Source organism: Dipodomys ordii, unplaced genomic scaffold (genome assembly GCF_000151885.1).
Source record: "Dipodomys ordii isolate 6190 unplaced genomic scaffold, Dord_2.0 Scaffold20, whole genome shotgun sequence".
Classification (NCBI taxonomy): domain Eukaryota; kingdom Metazoa; phylum Chordata; class Mammalia; order Rodentia; family Heteromyidae; genus Dipodomys; species Dipodomys ordii.
Window position 1 is genome coordinate 3,154,270 of NW_012267236.1, and position 20,960 is coordinate 3,175,229.

General features: G+C 40.8%; 1 protein-coding gene across 2 annotated transcripts in view; it reads right to left on the reverse strand.

Moving 5' to 3' along the window:
- Nucleotides 1–20,960, reverse strand: part of Ltbp1 (latent transforming growth factor beta binding protein 1) — a 228,864-nt gene that overhangs the window by 125,011 nt on the left and 82,893 nt on the right. For both annotated transcript variants that reach the window (XM_013013664.1, XM_013013663.1), the window contains exons 6-7: nucleotides 7,765–7,887; nucleotides 1,408–1,575 (exon numbers count right to left, since the gene is read on the reverse strand). In XM_013013664.1, the coding sequence (XP_012869118.1) occupies nucleotides 1,408–1,575; nucleotides 7,765–7,887 (291 nt within the window). The remainder of the gene's footprint in view (nucleotides 1–1,407; nucleotides 1,576–7,764; nucleotides 7,888–20,960) is intronic.

The window sequence follows — 20,960 nt, forward strand, 5'->3', positions numbered from 1 at the left end:
GCACTGTGAGAGGGTCTGAGTTACATTTACCATCTTGATTATGACTATGTAAGGATTACAAAACTGAACTTAAATGTGTCCGTGAACCTGAGATATTTTCATTTGATTATTATATTTTAATAATGAATGCCTAGAAAGGCACAGGAAGTTAACTGGGGCCAATTGGAGGTGTCTAAAGTGATCTCATCTACCAATTAAACATCAACTTTATATTATCTTTGCCCTTAGTTTCTTCCTGATTCTAACTACCAACAAAGGTGGATCATGACTTTGGAGCTTTCCAGATCCTGTCCACTATCACATTATATAGTTAGACCTTTAAGATACCACATGACTCTGTGAGACAGAATGCTGTGATGACCTAATTAGGAATTCATCTACCTCCTCATATGGCAAGTATCAACATCAACAACAATCCAGTAGACTCTTTTATGTCCACCATAAGCCAGTAAAAGTAGAGGCTATTCTTGCTTTGGTCATAGCACGCCTAATATTTACTTCTCTTCCATCTCACTCCATAAGCCCCTGCTTGAGACGCTGCTAACTCTTTGGGAGAAGGTACTTAGAGAAAAATGTATCCTTTCGGGGCACTAGGCAGTTATGTGCCAATCAGAAGAATGAAGAACCAACTTCCTAATGCTAAGTTCTCCTGGAAATTCATAGGGGTGTGGGCAGGATCTGCTTTAGAAGCCACTGATCTTCACAGCATAAATTCAATCATGAATATAATTCCTTCTGATTTTATTTTATTTTTGTCAGTCATGGGGCTTGAACTCTGGGCTTGGGCACTGTCCCTGCACTCTTCAGCTCAATGCCGCTTGAGCCACAGCGCCACTTTTGGTTCTTCTGGTGGTTTATTGGAGATAAGAGTCTCACAGACTTTCCTGCCTGGGCTGGCTTTGAACCTCAGATCTCAACCTCCTGAGAAGCTAGGATTACAGGTGTGAGCCCCCAACACCCAGCTCCAATTTTATTAAAGGAATTAAGTATATTGTTCAATAAATTAATGAGTCAACCTGCACATAGTCCAATTACTGTGAAAGGATCGGCCACTAATCAGAATGAGAGTAGAAGGCCCAACAGGGATTTCTGGTCTTTATACGTAAATATCCCAGTAAGCATCCATGAGCATGAGGCTAAAACAATGGCCTTTCTTATTATTCAGGAGGGAATCTAATGTTCACCAGAAAAATAGGAAAAATCACTTTGCAGATACTTCTTTTCCCCTAATACATTCCACTTGGTTATGGCCAGGCTTTCCACAAATGTATCTAAAAAGTGAACATTGCACTGACTATCAAAAAGTAAATTTTATGTCAGAAATCCAAATGCCCCAGGCTGTAAAGACACTTTTGCAGACTCCTGTGCCTGGGAAGGTTTGTGGATATACATCTGAGCATGCCTTACCTGTGCCTGGAAGGGGACATTTCTCACAGTGTGGGCCCCAGGCCTTGCCCACACTACAACAGCAGAGCTGCTTGGTGAGGTGAACAGACAGAGGGTGCATACACTGCCTGCCGGAACTGACAAGTCGGTAGCAGGGCCCTTTCTCTTCTGAGATCACAGGGGGATCCGCTGCAGCAGAGAAATAAAAGCCCAACATCATACAAGAAACAAAAGCCAGACGGACCTTTCAAGCAATACGAAGATGCATCTTCAAGTACAGAATTAGAAGCTACACTTCAGACTACATTCCTCTAGAACAAATGTACCACTGTTCTTGGTTAAGTCCTTTGCCAAATACATTTTAGACTCTGATCATCAAATACCATGACCATGATTGTTCTTGTCCCTCTATGGATCCTTCTGCCATTTTAGCAAGCATTAACATGTGGGCAGACTTCATCGTATCTATTGAAGGCCTTAGGAGAGAAGAGGCTCTTCTTCAATAAGAGGAAATTCTTCCAGCAGACACTCTCTTGATGGATGCTGAACCATCAACCCTTTCTAGTTTGCTGACTGTCACTTGCCTTGAAAATGTTTGACTTGCTAGCTTCCAAAATTACATGAGCTGATTTCTTGAAATAAATATCAACTCCCTGTCTTAAGGGAGAGGTGTGTGCATGTGTATGCATGTGTGTGCATGTGCTCTTAGTCTGCAGTTGAAATCTCACGCATTGTACAAAGAAAATGTAAACATTTCAGGTACATTATCATCTGAAGGAAAAAGACAAAAGTCTAGCAAGCTTATTCTTTCTCGACATCTTGTCCCTGGAGATCTGCTTTGTTGTTGTTGTTGTTTTAAATTTCATTGTCAAGGTAAAGTACAGAGGGGTTACAGTTACGTAAGTAAGGTAGTAAGTAGATTTCTAATCGACCTTGTTACTCCCTCCCTCATTTTTATTTTGGAGATCTGCTTTATAGGCTTCTTCCCTCCCATCATTTCCTAAGCCAATTATTCACTCTAAGTTCTGCAACTATTTGGAATACTTTTTTTCCCTCCCTATCCCCGCCCCCCACCGCCCCTGAACAGTGCCTCCAACAGAGGGAAGGCAGGGGCCTAAGAGGAAATGGCCGAAGAGAAGAGGGAAAGAAAAAAGAACATAAGATAAATGATGAAGATTCAGTGATGTTCTTGGACACACAAGTGGGGTGCTGGCAGGCCCACTTGAGTAGCTAAGAAAGCCAGGCTACTGTGGGCCAAAATCACTACTCCAGGAAGGAAAGCCCAACTTTAATGAGAAAGCAGGAGTGTTAGCTCTAATAGACTCACGATGCTTTAAAAATAATCTAGAACCATAGAGTCCAGGGCAGTAGGCACAAGCCATATGCTGCTACTTGGATAAAATTTAAATGAAATGCAATGACAAATTCAGCCTCATGTAACCAGTGGCTTCTGTATTACGCAGCACAGATGGAAGCCATCTATCTCATCCTTACAGAAAGTTCTCTTGGGTGATGTTGACTAGCTTACGATACAGGGAGTGTTTTCTGCTAAGGGCCAGAGAATAACTATTTTAGATTCAGTGGGCCATATAGTCTCTGCTACAACTTCTGTTGTTTATTATAGCACACAAACAGCCTCACACACTATACGACTAAATGAATGTGGCCACGACCCAATAAAACTTTATCCATGAGCTGTAATGAGCCAAGTCTTGATACAGAACCTTGAATCTGGAGGCACAAGTCTTGGTTTCCAATCTCAGGTGTCAGTTACTAGCTGTATGGAATTTTTATAAACTCTCCTAGCTTCGATTTTCCCATAAGTAAGATGCGAATAACAATTCCGATTTCATAAAGATTTTAGAGAAATTAAAAAAGAAGTCAAATACATAAATATAACTGCCCCTTGAAAAAAATTCCCTTCATTCATCTTATGGTCTCTGGGCACATCTCTCTAACCACCTTATTTCTGTGAATAAGCTCTACATCTACAAGTTAGAATATCATACAAGAATGAAGGTCAGAAGCTCTGTGCCCATGGCTTACATCTGTGATCCTATGCACTCAGGAGGCTGGGATCTGAGAATCCTGGTTCAAATCCATCCCAGGTAGGACCATCTGACTTTGAATTAGCAAGCAAAACCCGGACATGGAAGTATGGCTCAAGTGGTAAAGCATCCACTTTGAGCAAAGGAGCTTAGGAACAGCACCCAGTTCAAGCCCCAGTTCTGCATATAACAAAACAAAATACAGCCAAGGTGAGGCTGAGATCTCTTTCTCTGGGTATCTTTACTGAACCTACAGATATATCTTAACAGCACTCACCCTGGTGAAGAAATCTGCAGCTCAGAAGATAGAAAATCTTCCTACTGAAATCCCAATGGCTATTTGACTTCCCTTGAATTTGCTCTGTAAGACCCCAAGCTTTCCACCTTTCCCCATAAGCTTAGGCAGAAGCAGGTTGGGAGAATACTGTCTCAGCATCTTCAGCCACAGACACAGAGATGAGGGGCGACAAATGTTAGCATCCACCTATCCCCTTCCTTTGGCGGTCAAAGCCCAGGACAGTGAGGCACAGGGGAAAAGGGAAGTAGTTGCAGCTTTCAGCTGGAGTTAGGAATTCTGAGGGTGTTGGCCTTAGGTGCACTGAGTACCAAGAAAGCCTCCCAGGTCCCTAGGCCATTGCCAAATGCATTGTTTTTGGAGGTCACACAGTCAACCACAGCTCTTACGGCCTGGACATGCCTATGTCACGCTGCCTAAGCAAATCCAGCCCTTGCCATCAGGAAATAGAGCTCTATCTGTGGTTTATACCTTTTGAGAATATATATTACATACTGAACATAACTCATCTGTGTGTGTGTATGTGTGTGTGTGTGTGTGTGTGTGTGTATGTGTGTGTGTGTGTGTATCCCCTACTCTCCTGCTACTTTCCCAAGACTATGTAGAGGTCACCACATCTTTCCAGATTTTTTTGTTTGTCTTGCTTTACTCTAGGAATATCACCTTCTTCCATGACCCCTTCCCAACTATCTTCAAACTTCTCAGAGTTCACCAATAATCAGGCTGGATTGCTTCCAATCACAAATTCTAAAGAAACTCTATCTTGGTGATATCCTGGGTAGTAAATTTAGAGGAGAGGGAACCCCATCTGCCGACTGAGAGCCAGTATAGAGCCCAGGTTACAACTAGTTCCAGTTCAGAAATGAACAAATGGCTCTGAATACTTATCATTTCAGCTCTTGTAGCTGAACCATAAAATCCAATTATTTATTTTTCAAATAAGAATGGATGGTTGTTGAATCAGTGCAAAATTAGTTGGGCAATGACAGGGAAAATAAATGCTAAGGAAATGTGCAAGTGTTTCAACATCCCCATTGGCAGGTTTCTACAATCTCATTAAAACCTGGCTATACGCCCTGAGCTCTAGACATCAGATCTAGTCTATGTTTCATAAAACAGTTCACAACCAGTTCTCCAAGTTAATTAATCTGCAACCTTCAATGTAAGCATTTTAAACAGACTGTAAGTCAACTTACTTAAGAGGGGAAAAAAACAAAGAGGCATTTACCACAAATTTTATATCCACACTCTACAATCTTTTATATTTCAATTATGAAACTATTTAGAATATTTATTTATGTAGTTCCAGTCTGCCAAAAAATCATCTCTAAATTTTCTGGATATTGTCCACTCTGTGATTTTTGGCCTCAAATTCTCAATTCCTTTTTTCAAATGTACCTTATGAACAAACTTTAAAGTCTAATTTTACCACTCCTACCCCTCCAGAAAAAGCTCTATAACTAACTGTCTGCCTGCTTTCACATCAGAGCTGTCTGCAAATCTACACAGGGAAAGAAGGACTTACCTGAAAAACTTCCTAATCTGCATTGGACAGTTTTTAAAGGAAAATAGTAGTAATTAGTAACAATATTTTGAAACATTAGACAGATCCACCAGACAGCAATAAAGGGGGCTGCTTTTTCATTTTACTACTTTCGTCTTCATATCATCATGGCCATTATCATCATCATAGTTGAAGGTCAAGTTTAAAACAGGGTCAAGGAGAATGCAGCTTTGCAGATACCACACATAAAAGCAATTAGGAGGACAGACACAGACAGGATTGCTCTCAATGTTATCCTGTCCTTTAACAGTATGAAAATCTGTAGTGTTTTAGCTACTTTCATAATAATAGGTATGGTTACATGAAAAAATATACAGAAAACTTGGGCTGGGTGTGTGGCTCAGGTGGTAAGAGCATCTGCCTAGCAAGCACAAGCCCAGAGTTCAAACCCCAGTAGAAGAAAGGGAAGGGAAGAGTAAGGGAGAGGAGGACAAAGAAGAGGTGAGAAGGGAGGGAAGAGAGAAAGAAAAGAAATCTCTGAAGTAACACATTAAGTACTCAGGCATTTGGTGTTTTTGGAGGAAGATAGGGCAGGATATTTGAAATAGAATGCAACCAGAAAATCTAAAATCTAAAATGTGAGTGTTCAGCAAGTGTTCTCCATACTTTTCCAAATGACTACAGTGAAACCTCATAAAATTAGAGTCCAGTGACTCAGAATTTGGAAAAATTAAAGACAGAAGCTGAGACAAAATTTAATCCAGATTAAAGCATGCCTATATATTTATGAAGGAAAAACCCATGCTTTACCTCCCAGTATACCTATTATATTTGTCTTTTCCTTCCTTCCTTCCTGCCTTCCTGCCTGCCTTGCTTCCTTCCTGCCTGCCTTCCTTCCTTCCTGCCTGCCTTCCTTCCTTCCTTCCTTCCTTCCTTCCTTCCTTCCTTCCTGCCCTCCTTCTTTTCTCTCTCCCTCTTTTTCTTGTCCTTGTTCTTTCTTCTTCCAACTTCTTTCTTTCTTCTTCTTCCTATTATTATGTTTTGTGGTGGTAGCACCTGAGTCATATGCCCAGCCTTTTGTGCTTTTTCAAATTTTAATTATTTTCCATATAGGGTCTAATACTTTCTGAAATTACAGGCACAACCCACCACACCAACTTGTTTGTTGAGATTGGTCTCACTAACATTTTGCTTGGTTGGTCCAAGATGTAGGTCCTCCTGATCTACATCTCTCAAGTAGCTAGGATTATTGGCATAAGCCAATGCCGCTGACCCTGGACTCTTTTTCTTTTGTTCTCAGCTGTGGCTATTTCCCATCTGAGTTTAAGCCATTACATTTTAACAAATGCAATAGAAAGCTCTCATCTATCCGTTATTTCAGCAGACAGGTTGGCCGGTCTTCTCTCTCTTGTCATTTAAAGAGTTGGTCCATTTCATTTAGGTTATATGTTTGAAGGCACAAGGGTGGGTATAGCTTCGCAGGACTTGTACCCAGCACATACAGGGTTGGGGTTAAGCCCCCTGCTAAGCCCACCCCTCAAAAAAATCAAGGGTATAGAATTGTTAATTATCCTTCACATGATCATGGAATTCATAATAACATTCCCACTTTCATTTCTGATTCTAGCAATTTGTGTATTTTTGTCCTTAATTAGCTTGATTAGTGGCTTATTGATTTTATTGATACTTTGAAAGAACCAGACCAGCTTTTGGGTTCATTGCTTTCTTTCTTTATTTCCTTATTTTCAATTTCACTGATTTCTGTTCTGGTGTGCATGTGTGTGTGTGTGTGTGTGTGTGTGTGTGAGAGAGAGAGAGAGAGAGAGAGAGAGAGAGAGAGAGAATATATGAGCATATGCACTAGTCCTAGAGCTTGGACTCAGGGGTGAGGTGCTGTCCCCAAGTTATTTTAGCTAATGCTAATGTTCTACCACTTGGGCCACAAGCCCACTTCCAGCTTTTTGGTGGCTAATTGCAGATAAGAGTCTCACTGACTTTTTTGGCATGGGCTGGCTTCATATCAAGATCCTCAGATCTCAGCCTCCTGAGTAGCTAGAATGATAGGCATGAGCAAGTGGCACTCATCCTCCATGCTGATTTTTAGGTGTTTTGTTGTTGTTGTTGTTGTTTATTTTCATTTTTTTGGCAATATGGGGGATTAAACTCAGGGCCTCAGGCTTGCTTGACTTCCATAACTTGTGCTCTACCCCTTGAACCATGCCTCCAGCATATGATTTTGCTGGCTCATTGGATATAGAGTTTCATGGAGTTTTCTGCCTAGGCTGGCTTTGAACTGTGATCCACCAGATCTCCTAGGTAATTAAAATTAGAGGCATGAACCACTAGCACCTGACCTTCTTGTCATTATAACTGACATATTTACCTGCATAGTTGTGATATTCCATTGACAACTGATTATTTTCCCTTCTTTCAGATAATCAAAGACAACTGATAAAGAGCAAGCAAGCAAGAAAAAGAAAGAACGGCAGAAAGGAAGAAAGAAAGAAAGGAAGAAAATCATAAGTACTTACGAACACAACTTGAAAAGGTAGCATCTGGCCCAAATCCTCTTTTGCAGGTGCACCGATAGCTGCCCATGGTATTCAAACACTCACCATTGGGGCACACGCCTTGCAGCTGACATTCATTAATATCTGTTGGAAGGCAACAACCCTTCAGAAGAGCAGCAAACCACACAAGTACGGTCTACTAACTTTCTTTTTCATTACAATAATCTCCTATAGTACATACATACATACATATCTAGAGAGTGGGAGAAGAGAATGTGGCAGGTATAAGTGACCTAAAATTACTGAATATTTATTGAGCATTTACAATTTGAATAAACTTTCCTGTACACACTAAGTCCTGTATTATGAGTAATAAAAATGATAAAAGATGGGCCTTGCCAGACAGAGTGTACCTGGCAGTCTTAGAGTAGGTAAGACATTATAAAACACAGTCATAAGGTAGAGTCTCATCTTAGATGTTCTGAAAGCCTAGCTGAGCACTAAAATATGGGAGAAACATTCAGGTTAAAAAGTACAGCACAGTTAATTTTTTTAACAAAAAAGTATAGTTTATCTGCCAGAGAACTGCATAACCTGAAACTGTCCTATTGTAAAGTTCTCTAAAGAGACAGTCAGAGCGCTAGAGGATGCTAACTTCAGCACTGAAGAGAAGGCAGGACTTTGGGGTGGGCATAGGTTGAATGGATGGCAAGGAGAGGAAGAGATATTTGTTGAGCGGACACACAAGCGTAAGCACCGCGATTTGCCAGGGGAAAGCACACAGGGAATGGTGAGTCAAACACGGGATAGAAACAAAAGTTCAGGAAGGTGAATAATTAGAGACAGATCTAGTAAATGCAAAGCTAAGTTTGGATCCAATTTTTTTTTTGGTCGGTCATGGGGCCTGAACTCTGGACCTGGGAGCTATCCCTCAGCTCTTCAGCTCAAGGCTTATACTCTACCACTTGAGCCACAATACCACTTCCAGCTTTTTCTGCTTATGTGGTGCTGAGGAATCGAACCCAGGGCCTCATGCATGCAAGGCAAGTACTCTACCACTGAGCCACCTTCCCAACCCCTGGATCCAATTTGATGTAGCACAGGGAGTTACCCTAAGAGTCTGTGAGCAGAAGAGGAATGCAATGGAAGCCAGACTCTAAGGGACATGCACCTGCCCAGCACGTGACTCAAGACTATGTCACAAATCTCATCACTGAAGCAGTGGTGACAGAGAAATTGGGAAGCTAAGGACAGAATGATTCTTCTTCAGAACAAGTAACGAAGCATAGTTCCAGACAAGGTGACACGTCACCAGAAGATAGGGGAGAGGACTCAGAGGTGGTGGAGGGGCTTCAGAGGAAAGAATGAACACCACTGGGTTTGTGGAAGGAAGTCTGAAGGGAAAACAAAAACCCCAAACTCCAGAAGATGAAGAATTCAGTGTTGTAGATCAAGATCATATCAAGATATTTGAGCAGAGTTTTCTGAAGTGGCAGAAGATTCTGGAAGAAACAGAATAAAGAAGCATTGGCTGGAAATGGAAATTGGGATGATCCACTTACACACAGAGGTCCAGAGGAAATCAAAATGACACAGGGGGAAAAGATAAATGTGGGGACTTTGAAAACAAACTGTATGGCCACATGCAAAGAGGATTGAGATCCAAGAAAGAATGGGCTTAATTAACCACTTTTATTTGATCCATTAATACCATAATTTAAAATATAGTTACATTGTTATACCATCATTAATTCTCCTACAATTTACTAATTGTCTTTATTAATTATTATTATTATTATTATTATTATTGCCAGTCCTGGACTTGAATTCAGGGTCTGAGTGCTGTCCTTCAGGTTTTTTCTTTACTACTTGAGCCACAGCTCCACTTCCTGCACTTTGGTGATTCATTGGATAAGAGTCTCACAGACTTCCTGCACTTTGGTGATTCATTGGATAAGAGTCTCACAGACTTCTCTGCGCAGGCTGGCTTCCAACTGTGATCTTCATCTCTGAGCCTCTTGAGCAGCAAGGGATGAACCACTGGCTCCCTGCTTAAAATACTAATTTTCTAAATTAAAATTGAACACAATGGTATAAAAAAATTCCTAGCAGAGTCTACACAAAAGAAACAAATATATAGGCAGACATATGGTTCATGCTTGTAATTTTAGCTGCCTAGGCAGTTGAGATCCAAGGCTCGCAGCTTAAAGCAAATCAGGGAAGGAAATCCATGAGACTCTTAACTCCCACAAAAAGCAGGAAGTAGAATTGTGGCCCAAGTGGTAGAGTGCTAACCTTAAGTAAAAAACAGCTAAGGGATAGCTACTGGCTCTGTGTTTAGCCCTAGTACCAGTACAAAAACAAAACCAACACCCAAACAAACAAACAAAAAAGACAAGTTCCAAATAAATTATTAATAAGCAATTGTTATTTAAACACAAATATATCATATTCTAAGAAGGTATAGTTTCTGTGTATACCTATTTTATCCAAACCACTTAGTTTTTGAGTTAGCATCACTAATGACTCTCTTCATGACACGCAGATGATAGATGAATGCATCTTGGCTCTATCAGTTCTACTGCTCCATCTTTTTTTTAATTTAATTTAATTTTTTTTGTGAACATACTGTACAGAGGGGTTACAATTACATGGGCAGGATAATGTGTACATTTCTTATCAAGCATTGCAGCCTCTTCTGTTTACCCTTCACATCCCTTCCCAGCCTCCCCCCTTCCCCCCAATCCCACTCCTTCTCCTTCCTCCCCCTTTTCCCCCCCTCCCCCGCACCAACATTGTAAAGCTCGTTTTGGACATGACAACTTGTACTTCTTATTGTTGCAACAGGTCCACCTGTATCCTTAAATGACTTGTTTTTCCCCATCTCCTCCACAAGTTATACTGACATCAAATATAGTGAAAGCAGGGGTTATACTGTGGGGGAGGGACATACAAAGCAACAAAGAGATAATCTTATAAATGCATTAGAAACACATGCATGAAAGAAAAAAACATTAAAATACATATCTAAGGGTTCAATTTCCTAACATCACATTATCTGACCTTTTCTGCTTGACTCAGACATATACTAGATATTGCAAATAAGGGAAACCATGGGACCTATGTTTCTTTGGGCCTGGCTTACTTCACTTAATATAATTTTTTCCAAGTTTTTCCATTTCCTAACAAATGGAGCAATGTCATTCTTTCTGATGGAGGCATAGAATTCCATTGTGTATATATACCACATTTTCTTGATCCATTCATCTACTGAGGGGCATCTGGGTTAGTTCCATATCTTAGCTATGGTAAATAATGCTGCAATAAACATAGTTGTGCTGGTAGCTTTTACTGCTCCATCTTGAATACTGAGGGAAGCTGGATGCTGGATGGATGACACTTGGCAGGACATCTGGTCCAGTGTTGGATCATCTGATTATCTATCACGGGTGAATCATGCTGTGATGCTCATTGATGTGTGGCATGTAATTGAAAATACTTCCCTATAAGTCATTCTTCTTAAGAAAACCACCATGAAGGGCCAGGAAGAGGGCCAAGCCCAGTTGGAGCTTGCATGATACAAGCAAAGCCCTTATCATGTTCCAAGTGAAACCTCAAGTTTGGGTAGTCAGCCAGTTGTGGTCAAAAAGACTGGACAAAAATCTCTGTTTCCCCACTTCCTCTCTCATTACCACTAGTGTGAGACTGCTCTCTTCTTTCCCTGTTTGCTCATAGTGCACTTCACATATCATGATCACCTCTGGGGACCCTCAAGAATTCACTGTTAGAAGATTTCTAAGACTGCTCCTTGCCAGTCTTGGTGCTGGCCCACAGGTTAAAGGCCTGGTTTATAACCTCTGCCTGGAGCCCTCTTCTGACGCCTCCTCTTTGGCTTACCTCAATACAACTCACAGCTCAGAGCATGATGCCATGGGAATGAAAATAGAAAGTAATATTTTTAAAATAACAGCATCCATTCACACCTCTGGGTATGGACAGGAAAGTCCATCAAGAATGGGAACCCATAAGATTCAGTCTAGTTCCACTTCTCTGATCATAATCACTACTGCCCCCAACTGGCCCTAGGAATGTGGAAATATAGATGATCTTCCTTCCTAACACCTATCAGCGTGTCCCCCAAAACCCTTCCAGTGGCTCATGCCTGTCATCCTTAGCTACTCAGGAGGCTGAGATGTGAGGATCCTAGTTTAAAGCCAGCTCAGGCAGGAAAGTCTGTGAGACTCCAATTAACCACCAAAAAGCTGGGAGTAGAGCTGTACTAGTCTTGAGTGTAAAAAGCTACAAGACAACACCCAGCTCCTGAGTTCAAGTCCTAGCACTGGCACAGAAACCAGAACCAAACAACCCAAAACAAAAAACAAAAATAAAACCCAAACAATAACTTATGAATGTAATCATACATACATACATATTTGGAAGGTCTCAGTGCTCACTACTTTGTATATATCTAGATGCTTAATTCCTGGGTCACTAGAGAAGACCTTGTATTTACTTTAGAAAACTCTCAAAAGTGTTCATTTCAGTTTCCATTCCCAGGACTTGTCACCATGCTGGAATGCAATGTCATCTCCCTGTGCCTTTCATTTACCCTTCGGTGGGGTGAGGGGGGGGTGAGGGCCAACACATGCTCCTATATTTCTTGGCCTTCCAACATCACAACTCCCTAGCTTACCCTACGAATACCAACAGGAATGTTCTTGCTCTCCCTTCACACTCAGTGGGAACCAGTCTGAGACTCCAGGGGGAAGTGTGGTGGTCTTGCCTAGGACATATTGGGTTGACACAGGGCTAGGGGATGTGAAGTGGATGGGTGGATGGATGGACAGATGGATGGATGGATGGACACCAGAGAGTGGTCTTCACCATCCTGAGAATGTGATTGTCCTCTGGGAAAGGAGTCTTCTCCTCCAGGCCAATAAAGTCCCCACTGAGAAGCACAGGCTTGCTGAAGGTGGGCATTCTTAATTGGCAAAAGGCCCCTCCTGATGGAGACAGGCAGGGTAGTAAATACAGTCACAATGTTCCATACATATAGGGCATAAATGGAACCAGGGAACTTGAGGAGGGACTGGGCTGGGAGAGCTGGGAGAGGAGGATGCAGGGGGTCTCACTGAGCAGGATGCATTGTAGGGGGAAACTGGGGGAAAGCAAAGAAAGGGGTGATAGTGTTCAAAAAAAGAAATGCAACTCGTGACCTGATTATGAAATGGTAATCCCTCTGTACGGCCTCTTACTAACAACAATAAATTTATATTTTCAAAAAGATGCATTGTATTCATATACTGACATGTTGAACTGAAACCCCTCTATAGAGCTACTCAGAGATAATTTTTAAAAAGAAAAGAAAAAGAACTTCATTACAAAAACACCTTCTTTCTGAAGCCAGGAACAAGAAGAGGTAGAGGTGGAGGTTGAGGACAGACTGGAAGGATTTGGTTTACTTGACAGAGTTTCTGTACCAATAACTTATAAGTTCAACTCTGCCAAGCATTCCGTTCATGAACTGTTGCCATCTAAACTGTACATAGAGATCCTCTGCATTTTTGTCATTGCCTGCTTTGTTTTGGTTTATGAGTGGCTAACAGTCAATATCCTGAGTGCTAAAAGAATATTAAAACCAAAAAGCTCCTCCCTCACGCAGAATCTCAGAAATGAGTAACACGAAGTGAGGTCGGCAAGCTCTCTAAGTCCTTTCTAAATAAACTGAAAGAAATTAGAGATTAAGCATAAAACAAGACTTAAATGGAACATGTAAAAGAGGATGGAACCAGGCAGAACTTTAACGATCCTAGGAAACGTAATTAGCAAATTGTGAATTAGGATTCTCCTCGGATTTCAATTCTTAAGGCTACGCGCTTTGCTAAGAACAGCTTCCACAGCAGTGCAAGAAAAAGAAAGACTTCTAACTTGATTAAAAAACTTATAACTTCCTAAATAACTTCCAGCTGCAAAATAGAATACAGTTTCCGAGGTCTCACATTTTATTGGGTCAATAATATATTCTGATTACATCAAAAGTACTTTAGTATTAGGTTTAAAAAATAAATAGATAAATAACAATGGATTCAGTAGCTCCTTCTACAGAGACTACTGAACTTCCCTTGAAAACTGAAGTTCTATTCTTGGCAGAAATGGCATGACCACCCCACATAGCTGTGCACTAGGGAAAAGAATAGAGGCTGAAATGCAGTCTGGAGAAGCTGTACCCCAGACTCCCTATTTCCACCCCAAGAACTGCCTCAGGCCAGGCAACAAGTCTCCAGAAACAAGGAGAGAGGCTCCAAGCTGCTTTTTTTGTTAGTTAGTTGTTTGCTGGTCATGAGGCTTGAACTTTGGGCCTTGGCTCTGTCCCTGAGCTTCTTTTTCTCAAGGTTAGTACTCTACCACTTGAGCCACAGTGCCACTTTGAACATTTTGTGAGTAGTTTATTGGAGATAAGAGTCCTACCAACATTCCTGCGTGAGCTGGCTTCGAACTGCAATCCTTAGTTCTCAGCCTCCTGAGTAGCCAGGATTATAGGCATGAGCCACTGGTGTCTAGTCCAACCTGGTTCTCTAAAGGAAGCAAAATCCCTGGGCCTGGGATTGAAGGGAAGATTCACATCTGCCTCGAATGTGCTAAAAAGTGAAAGGTGGCTCATCGATAGCACCTACCACATATTAATTTCAAAAATACAACATTAGCTGAGTGTCATGAATCCTAGCTACTCAGGAGGCTGAGATCTGAGGCTTGCAAATCAAAGTCAGTTTGAACAAGAAACTCCGTGAGATTCCCATCTCCAATTAACCACATATACACACACATTAAAAAAAAACCCAGAAATGAAGCTCTGGCTCAAGTGGTAAAGCACTATCCTCAAACACAAAAGTTCAGGGACAATGCCCAAGCCCTGAGCTCAAGCTCCAGGACTGGCACTCACACACACAAACTAATACAACACTGTTCTTAACCAAGAACTAGTGGCTCATACGTGTTGCCTTATCTATATAGGAGGCTAAGGTATGAGGACTGAGGTTCAAAGCCTGCTCAGGCAGAAAAGTCTATGAGACTTTAACTTCTAATTAACAAGCAAAAAACTGGAAGTGAAGGTGTCGTAGAGTATCAGGCTTGGGTAGAAAAAGCTAAGGAAGAACACAAGTCCTTGAACTCAAATCCCAATACTGGCATTAAAAACCAAATAACCAAACAACAAAAAAATCTTTCTTAAAAGTCTAAAATGGTAGAACAACTTTTTCAATGGACCTTGTAACAATTCTAGATTGTCACCAATACCAAAATAGTCATTATCTTTTTAGAGAGACAATGTTGCCCAGTACCAAACTTTTAAAAAGGATTAAGAAAGTAAGGAATCTTGTGGGAGAAAGATTCCACTCATACCTAAGTTTTGATCTAACTAGGATTAAGATTTGTTACGTGAAACAATTCACTGCAATTTTCTTGACTTCAGTTTCCTCTCCATGTAACATGAAGTGGCTAAAGCAAATAACCCCCAGGGGTACTTGAAGCTTAAATATGCTCCCAAACAATCTGCTAGTTTCCAGGGTTGCAAATGTTAAGAATAAATCAAGTAAGGCACTTAATGCATGATATAAACAGTGTAAGTGCCCTTATGGGAAATAAACATACTTTATGCATCTATTCTCCAACAGGAAAGTATGTGTGTTAAAGAAAATGAGTAATAAGTTACTGTCTTCTAGTGATACAAGTTCATACAGGAAGTGGGGTACAGTCATAATTAAGAAGAATTAGGAAATTTTATCTTCCTTCCTTTCTAGTTTTGAGCCTTGAACTCAAGGCCTGGATTTTGTCTCTGAGCTTCTTTTGTTCAAAGCTAATACTCTACCACTTGAGCCACAGCGCCACTTCTGGATTTTACTGTTTATGTGTAACTGAGGAATCAAATCCAGCGTTTCATGCATGCTAGGCAAGCGCTCTACTACTGAGCCACATTCCCGGCCCCCAGTAATGAATCTTGCGTATCATTCCGATTTACTTTTTAAATACAGATGCCAACTTAAACAAGTATTTCAAAAATTATTTTAGGAGATAAATGAACCAATGTTCTAGAACAATTTGACCACCAATATTCTAGGGCAATAAAGCACAAACTCTGGACAAGCTTCTGCTAAAGGGAAGTCCCTACAGCCATATCTGTTTGGGGAAACTGAACATTCTGTATACACAGCACATGAAAGACCCAAGAAGTCTTCTGGCAAGGACCCCAGTTTCTTTTTGTTTAACTGGGTGTTTTCTACACATCTGGCTGTGGAACTGTTTTTCACACACAATTCATTAGCATCCTTTTGAGCTGGTGGGCTGTGGGATATGTCTTGGGCAAGGTTGCCCTCTAGGGCTGGGCCTCAAAACTAGGGTATAGGTTTACAAAGACGTGGTTCCAGATGCTTCAGTCTACAACTCCCAATCCATAACTGTCCTGACAATCTGCCCCAGGATGAACTCACAGAGGAGCTGAACGATGGGCGCAATACCCTTTCCTTTCACATCAGAATGATCAGAGAACAGCTCACATTCATTTTGTGATTCATAGGTGCTAGCCCGGGCAGAGGTTCATAATACAAGCTTTCCTCTATTGGTTCTAGACTTCTACTGACATGTGATTAATTTCTCCTTGAAACAGTCACAGTAACCCAAATCCATCATGGACTTTCCTCACCACCCAGACAACAGTTAGCTTCTTGAGTTTATAATCACAGAGATTCAGGTCAAAGAGCTGCCGAAAATATAACGTGATAATGACTCCCTTCACCATGCCTTTCCTGAGGAAACATGAATAAAGTCAACAGATATTTCCTTTTGAATCCAATCCCAGTAATTTGTACACAGTAAAAGGATACACCAGGAATGTTTTTAAAATGCACAAGAAAGGGTCCCTCTATTGATTTGCAAATGCTGAAATATGATGCTTAAATCCTGATTAAAAAACAACAACAACAAGTGTTGACATTCTTCCTGAAAACCCTGTGTGGGTTTACATTTGAAACTACAGCAGTATTTCTAAGAAAATGCCCAGCTCAGTAACATAACACCTCAGAGGAGAAAAATCTCTGCCTATTTCCTCTAGGCTACTAACTATTGTAAAACATTATTCATCATTATATTAAGTATAAGAACTTCTTAGATTAATCCCTCAGTAAAGCCAGACATTATGATAATCTTTTGATAGATGAGACACAAAATAGAAGATTAAATGTTTTAAAGTACTAAATTATTAGGTATGGGTGATCCTAGTCTTGGTGCATAACCACTGATTCTCCACTGCTATTTCCCAAATATATATATATAGCAAGATCCCAACGCAGTAGATTACTGCCATAACTATTTTCTATTTCCTGCTAGAGATAAACAGAAGAATTGCCTACAATAATGGAACTGAAGCAAATTGATAATTGTGGAACAATGCTGCATAATCACAAAAATCAGGAAAGAACATGAATAAGGAAGGAAAATTGAGATATTTTTGAATAAAAATATTGATATAGTTAGGCGTTATGGTACAGTCCCACAATTCTTGCTAACTCTCCTTGAGAGACAGAGGTAGGAAGATCACAGTAAGAGGCCAGCTAAGGCAAAAGTTAATTGAAACCTTACCTGGGGGAAAAAAGCAAATACTAAACCAAAAGCAAAAGGGCTAGAGGAATGGCTCAAGTGGGAGAGTACGTCTTTAGCAGGGTAGAGGGCCTAGTTTCAGCCCCCAGTACTGCCAAACAAACAAGCAAGCAAACAAACAAGAACCACATCTCACTGAATAATACCACTTCACTAAGTCAGAATTGTGGACTTTAAAATGGCATTAACCACAGACTGTTAGTGAAGGAAGGAAGCCAGATACTAAAGAATGCACTGGATTTGAAAATTCATAAAATGAATAAAGCCAGACTGTGGTTTCATGAGGTAGGGTCATGATTACTTCTAGAAAAAGTGGAATGAAATAAAGATTAGTAAGGGAAAAGAGAAGAATCCTGAAGTGCAGGGAATATTCAACTTGTTGAGCTATAGATAGCTATATAGATGTGTTCACTTTGTCATAACAAAGCTATAAAATCCTCCAAGTATCATCTATACTTTGTGTACTGGACAACATTTCTAATATAATCACCCATCTATAATCTGTGTACTATACAACAGTTCTAACACAATCTAATATAAAAATTACATTTTTTCCTAATACTTTTAAAATATAGCTCTCAAGTTTACATGTAAAGCAATTTTGCCATCATACCAACACAAGCCTTCGATTCCTTTTTCTTAAACAAAACCCACTTATTATCACTAAATCAGTATAAATCATCTAAGTATGACAGACTCATTAGTAGACTGGTTGTTAAGATGTGTCAGTTCCTGTCTCTGCATTCCCGCCCTGTGTCATGTGACTTTGTAGCTCTACCCATAGGGTCATCTTTCCTGGCCCTGTGTCTCTGGCTGGACTAGCCTTGTGACTTTCCTCTCAGTCATGAATACATAGCAGAAATGACTTGTGAAAATTCCAACCCTGGGTCTTTAAAGCTTGAGGGTTTCCCAGTCTTCCTCTTAGAACCTTGCTGCCACCACCAAGCTGTTTGTCCAGAGGATTTGAGATCTTGGCGGAGAGCTGAGTTATCCCATCCTGGACCACCCAGCTGGACACAGATGCTTGGCTAAGTCTTGTCACACTCATCTACACCTGGTCTAGCTCAGCAAAATCACTGCCCCTGCCTTGCCCAACATGCTTTATTGAAGACATCATGGAAGACAGGATGGACAGGAAGTGAGAGGAGGAGAGGAGGGCTTCAGAACCCAAAGGAATTCCCTCCTTGACAAAAAGTCTCCAGGACTACAAATATCCTTCAGGTTAAAGATCTCAGGATAAAACACAGGAGATATAATAACTTGTAAATAATGACAGAGAAATCATTTTAACAACAAGGCAGACACGTAAAAGAAGCGCGTTTGCCATCAAAACAAGCAACAAATTTTAGAGAACTCCATGGTTCCAAAGCAAACAACTGAAACAGGCCAAGTAAATGTAGATAGTCATGCATCAGATAGCATCTAACATCATTCTGCTGTTCACTGAGCTCTAAGCTGTAAAAAGATGCCTATAAAAATGTGGTGGCTAGACACAGTGGCTCATAGCTGTAATCCCAGTTTCTCAACTCAAGCAGAGATCGGGGGAGCATGGATCAAGGTCAGCTAGGAGAAAAAACAGTGAGAACCCCATCTTGACCAGTATACTAGCCAGATGTGGTGATGTACATCTATGATCTCAGCAATTTAGGAAGTGATAGGTGAGAAGACTGTTGTCCATGGCCCATGTGACCTGAAGCAGAAGACATGGAAAAATAACTAAAGCTAAAAACAAATAAAAAAAACAGGTGTGTGGTCCAAATGGTAGAGAACATGTTTAGGAAGTGTAAGATCCTGAGTTCAAACCCCAGTACCATCAAGCAAAACAAAACAAAAACAGTAGATGAGGCAGTTATGAGAATCACATGAGGGAAAAATACATGTTGAAAGTACATTCATAAAGGACACACTACTGTACAAATGTAAGCAACAGGGAGGAGGTGGTGTGTTTTTTGTTTTGTTTTATTTTGTTCTTGTTTGTTTTTTTGGCCAGTGGTGGGGCTTGAACTCTGGGCTTGGGCGCTATCCCTATGCTCTTCATCTCAAGGCTAGTGGTCTACCACTTGAGCCACAGCCCCCACTTCCAGTTTTCTCCTGGCTAATTGGAGATAAGAGTCTCACAGACTTTCCTGCCCAGGCTGGCTTTGAACCACAATCCTCAGCTCTCAGCCAACTGAGTAGCTAGGATTACAGGTGTGAGCCACTGGTGCCCAGCAGAAGCTGGTGTTTAATGCCATTCATCTGTCCTGTGATCTCCCAGTAATTCATTTCTTTGAGAAACTCTTATTTATTAGCATGAAAAGGAAAGCCAGAGTTGGGTCACAAGCAACTCATTCCAATGACAATGTAAGTAGGTAGATTAAGAAAATAGTCAATAATGGGGGGAAATAAGCAAAATTCATGATATTAAAAAAGGAAAATGATCAAGTTTATTTCATTCAAATAATGCCATTTAAAAAGCCAGTCACTGATGGCTGACACCTATAATCCTAGCTACTCAGGAGCTGAGATCTAAGGATTGTTGTTCAGAGCCAGTTAACAACCAGATAACCTGAAGTGCTGTGGCTCAAAGCAGCAGGAGCACTAGCCTTGAATGAAAAAGCTCACAGTGCCCAGCCCTGAGTTCAAGCCCCACAACAGATTTTTTTTAAAAAGTCTAACGAACAGAGAACCTGAGAATCTACTCTAGACAAAACAATCCTGGGGTTCAAGTACAAATTTCCATAGAATTTGGTACACAGGAGGATGTATATTTCTAGCTCAAGATTCTCATGGTCAATTAAAGATTCTCACAGTTGTGTGGTTGGGGGGTGTAGCTCAGTATAAATACATGCTTGGCAGTCATCCTTTACCCCACAAACACACACACACACACACACACACACACACACACACACACACACTTCTATACTTGTCAATAATTTGCACAGGAATACTCTCCAGATAAGAATAATTTTAACAAGAATTATGCTGAGTCAGTCCATCTGGATTTCCCATCCTGGATATGTGGCTAAGCGCACTCAACCCAGGTGAGGTTTGTGTGCCTAACATGCCTTCAACAAAAGCCACTTTCAGGTCAGTATAGCCACAATCCCACCCCGTCCCCCAAGCCCTGATGTCTCTTCTTAGTAAGTATCTGTGACACCCAAACTTCCCCTTGTGGTTGGAAATGGCAGCTTTTCTTTGTTGTATTCAAAGTTGAAAAACCCCACTGTGGTAACACTGCACCTGCTCTAATAGTTACTTAGATAAAACCTATCTTATTGGTCATTTTTACATGTTTCATTTTTGTATTTTGTGTGTACATATAGAAATTACATCTATTGACTGGGTGTGTTGGCTCACACCTGTAATCTCAGCTATTCAAGAAGTGAAAATAGGAGGATCACAGTCTGAAGCTAGCATGGGCAAAAATGCTGTGAAAAACTAAAGCAAAAGGATTGAAGGTATGGCTTGAGTAGCAGGATACTTACCTAGAAAATACAAGGCCCTGACTTCAATCTCCAGTATTACCACACATTCTCTCTCTCTCTCTCTCTCTCTCTCTCTCTCTCTCTCTCTCTCTCTCTCTC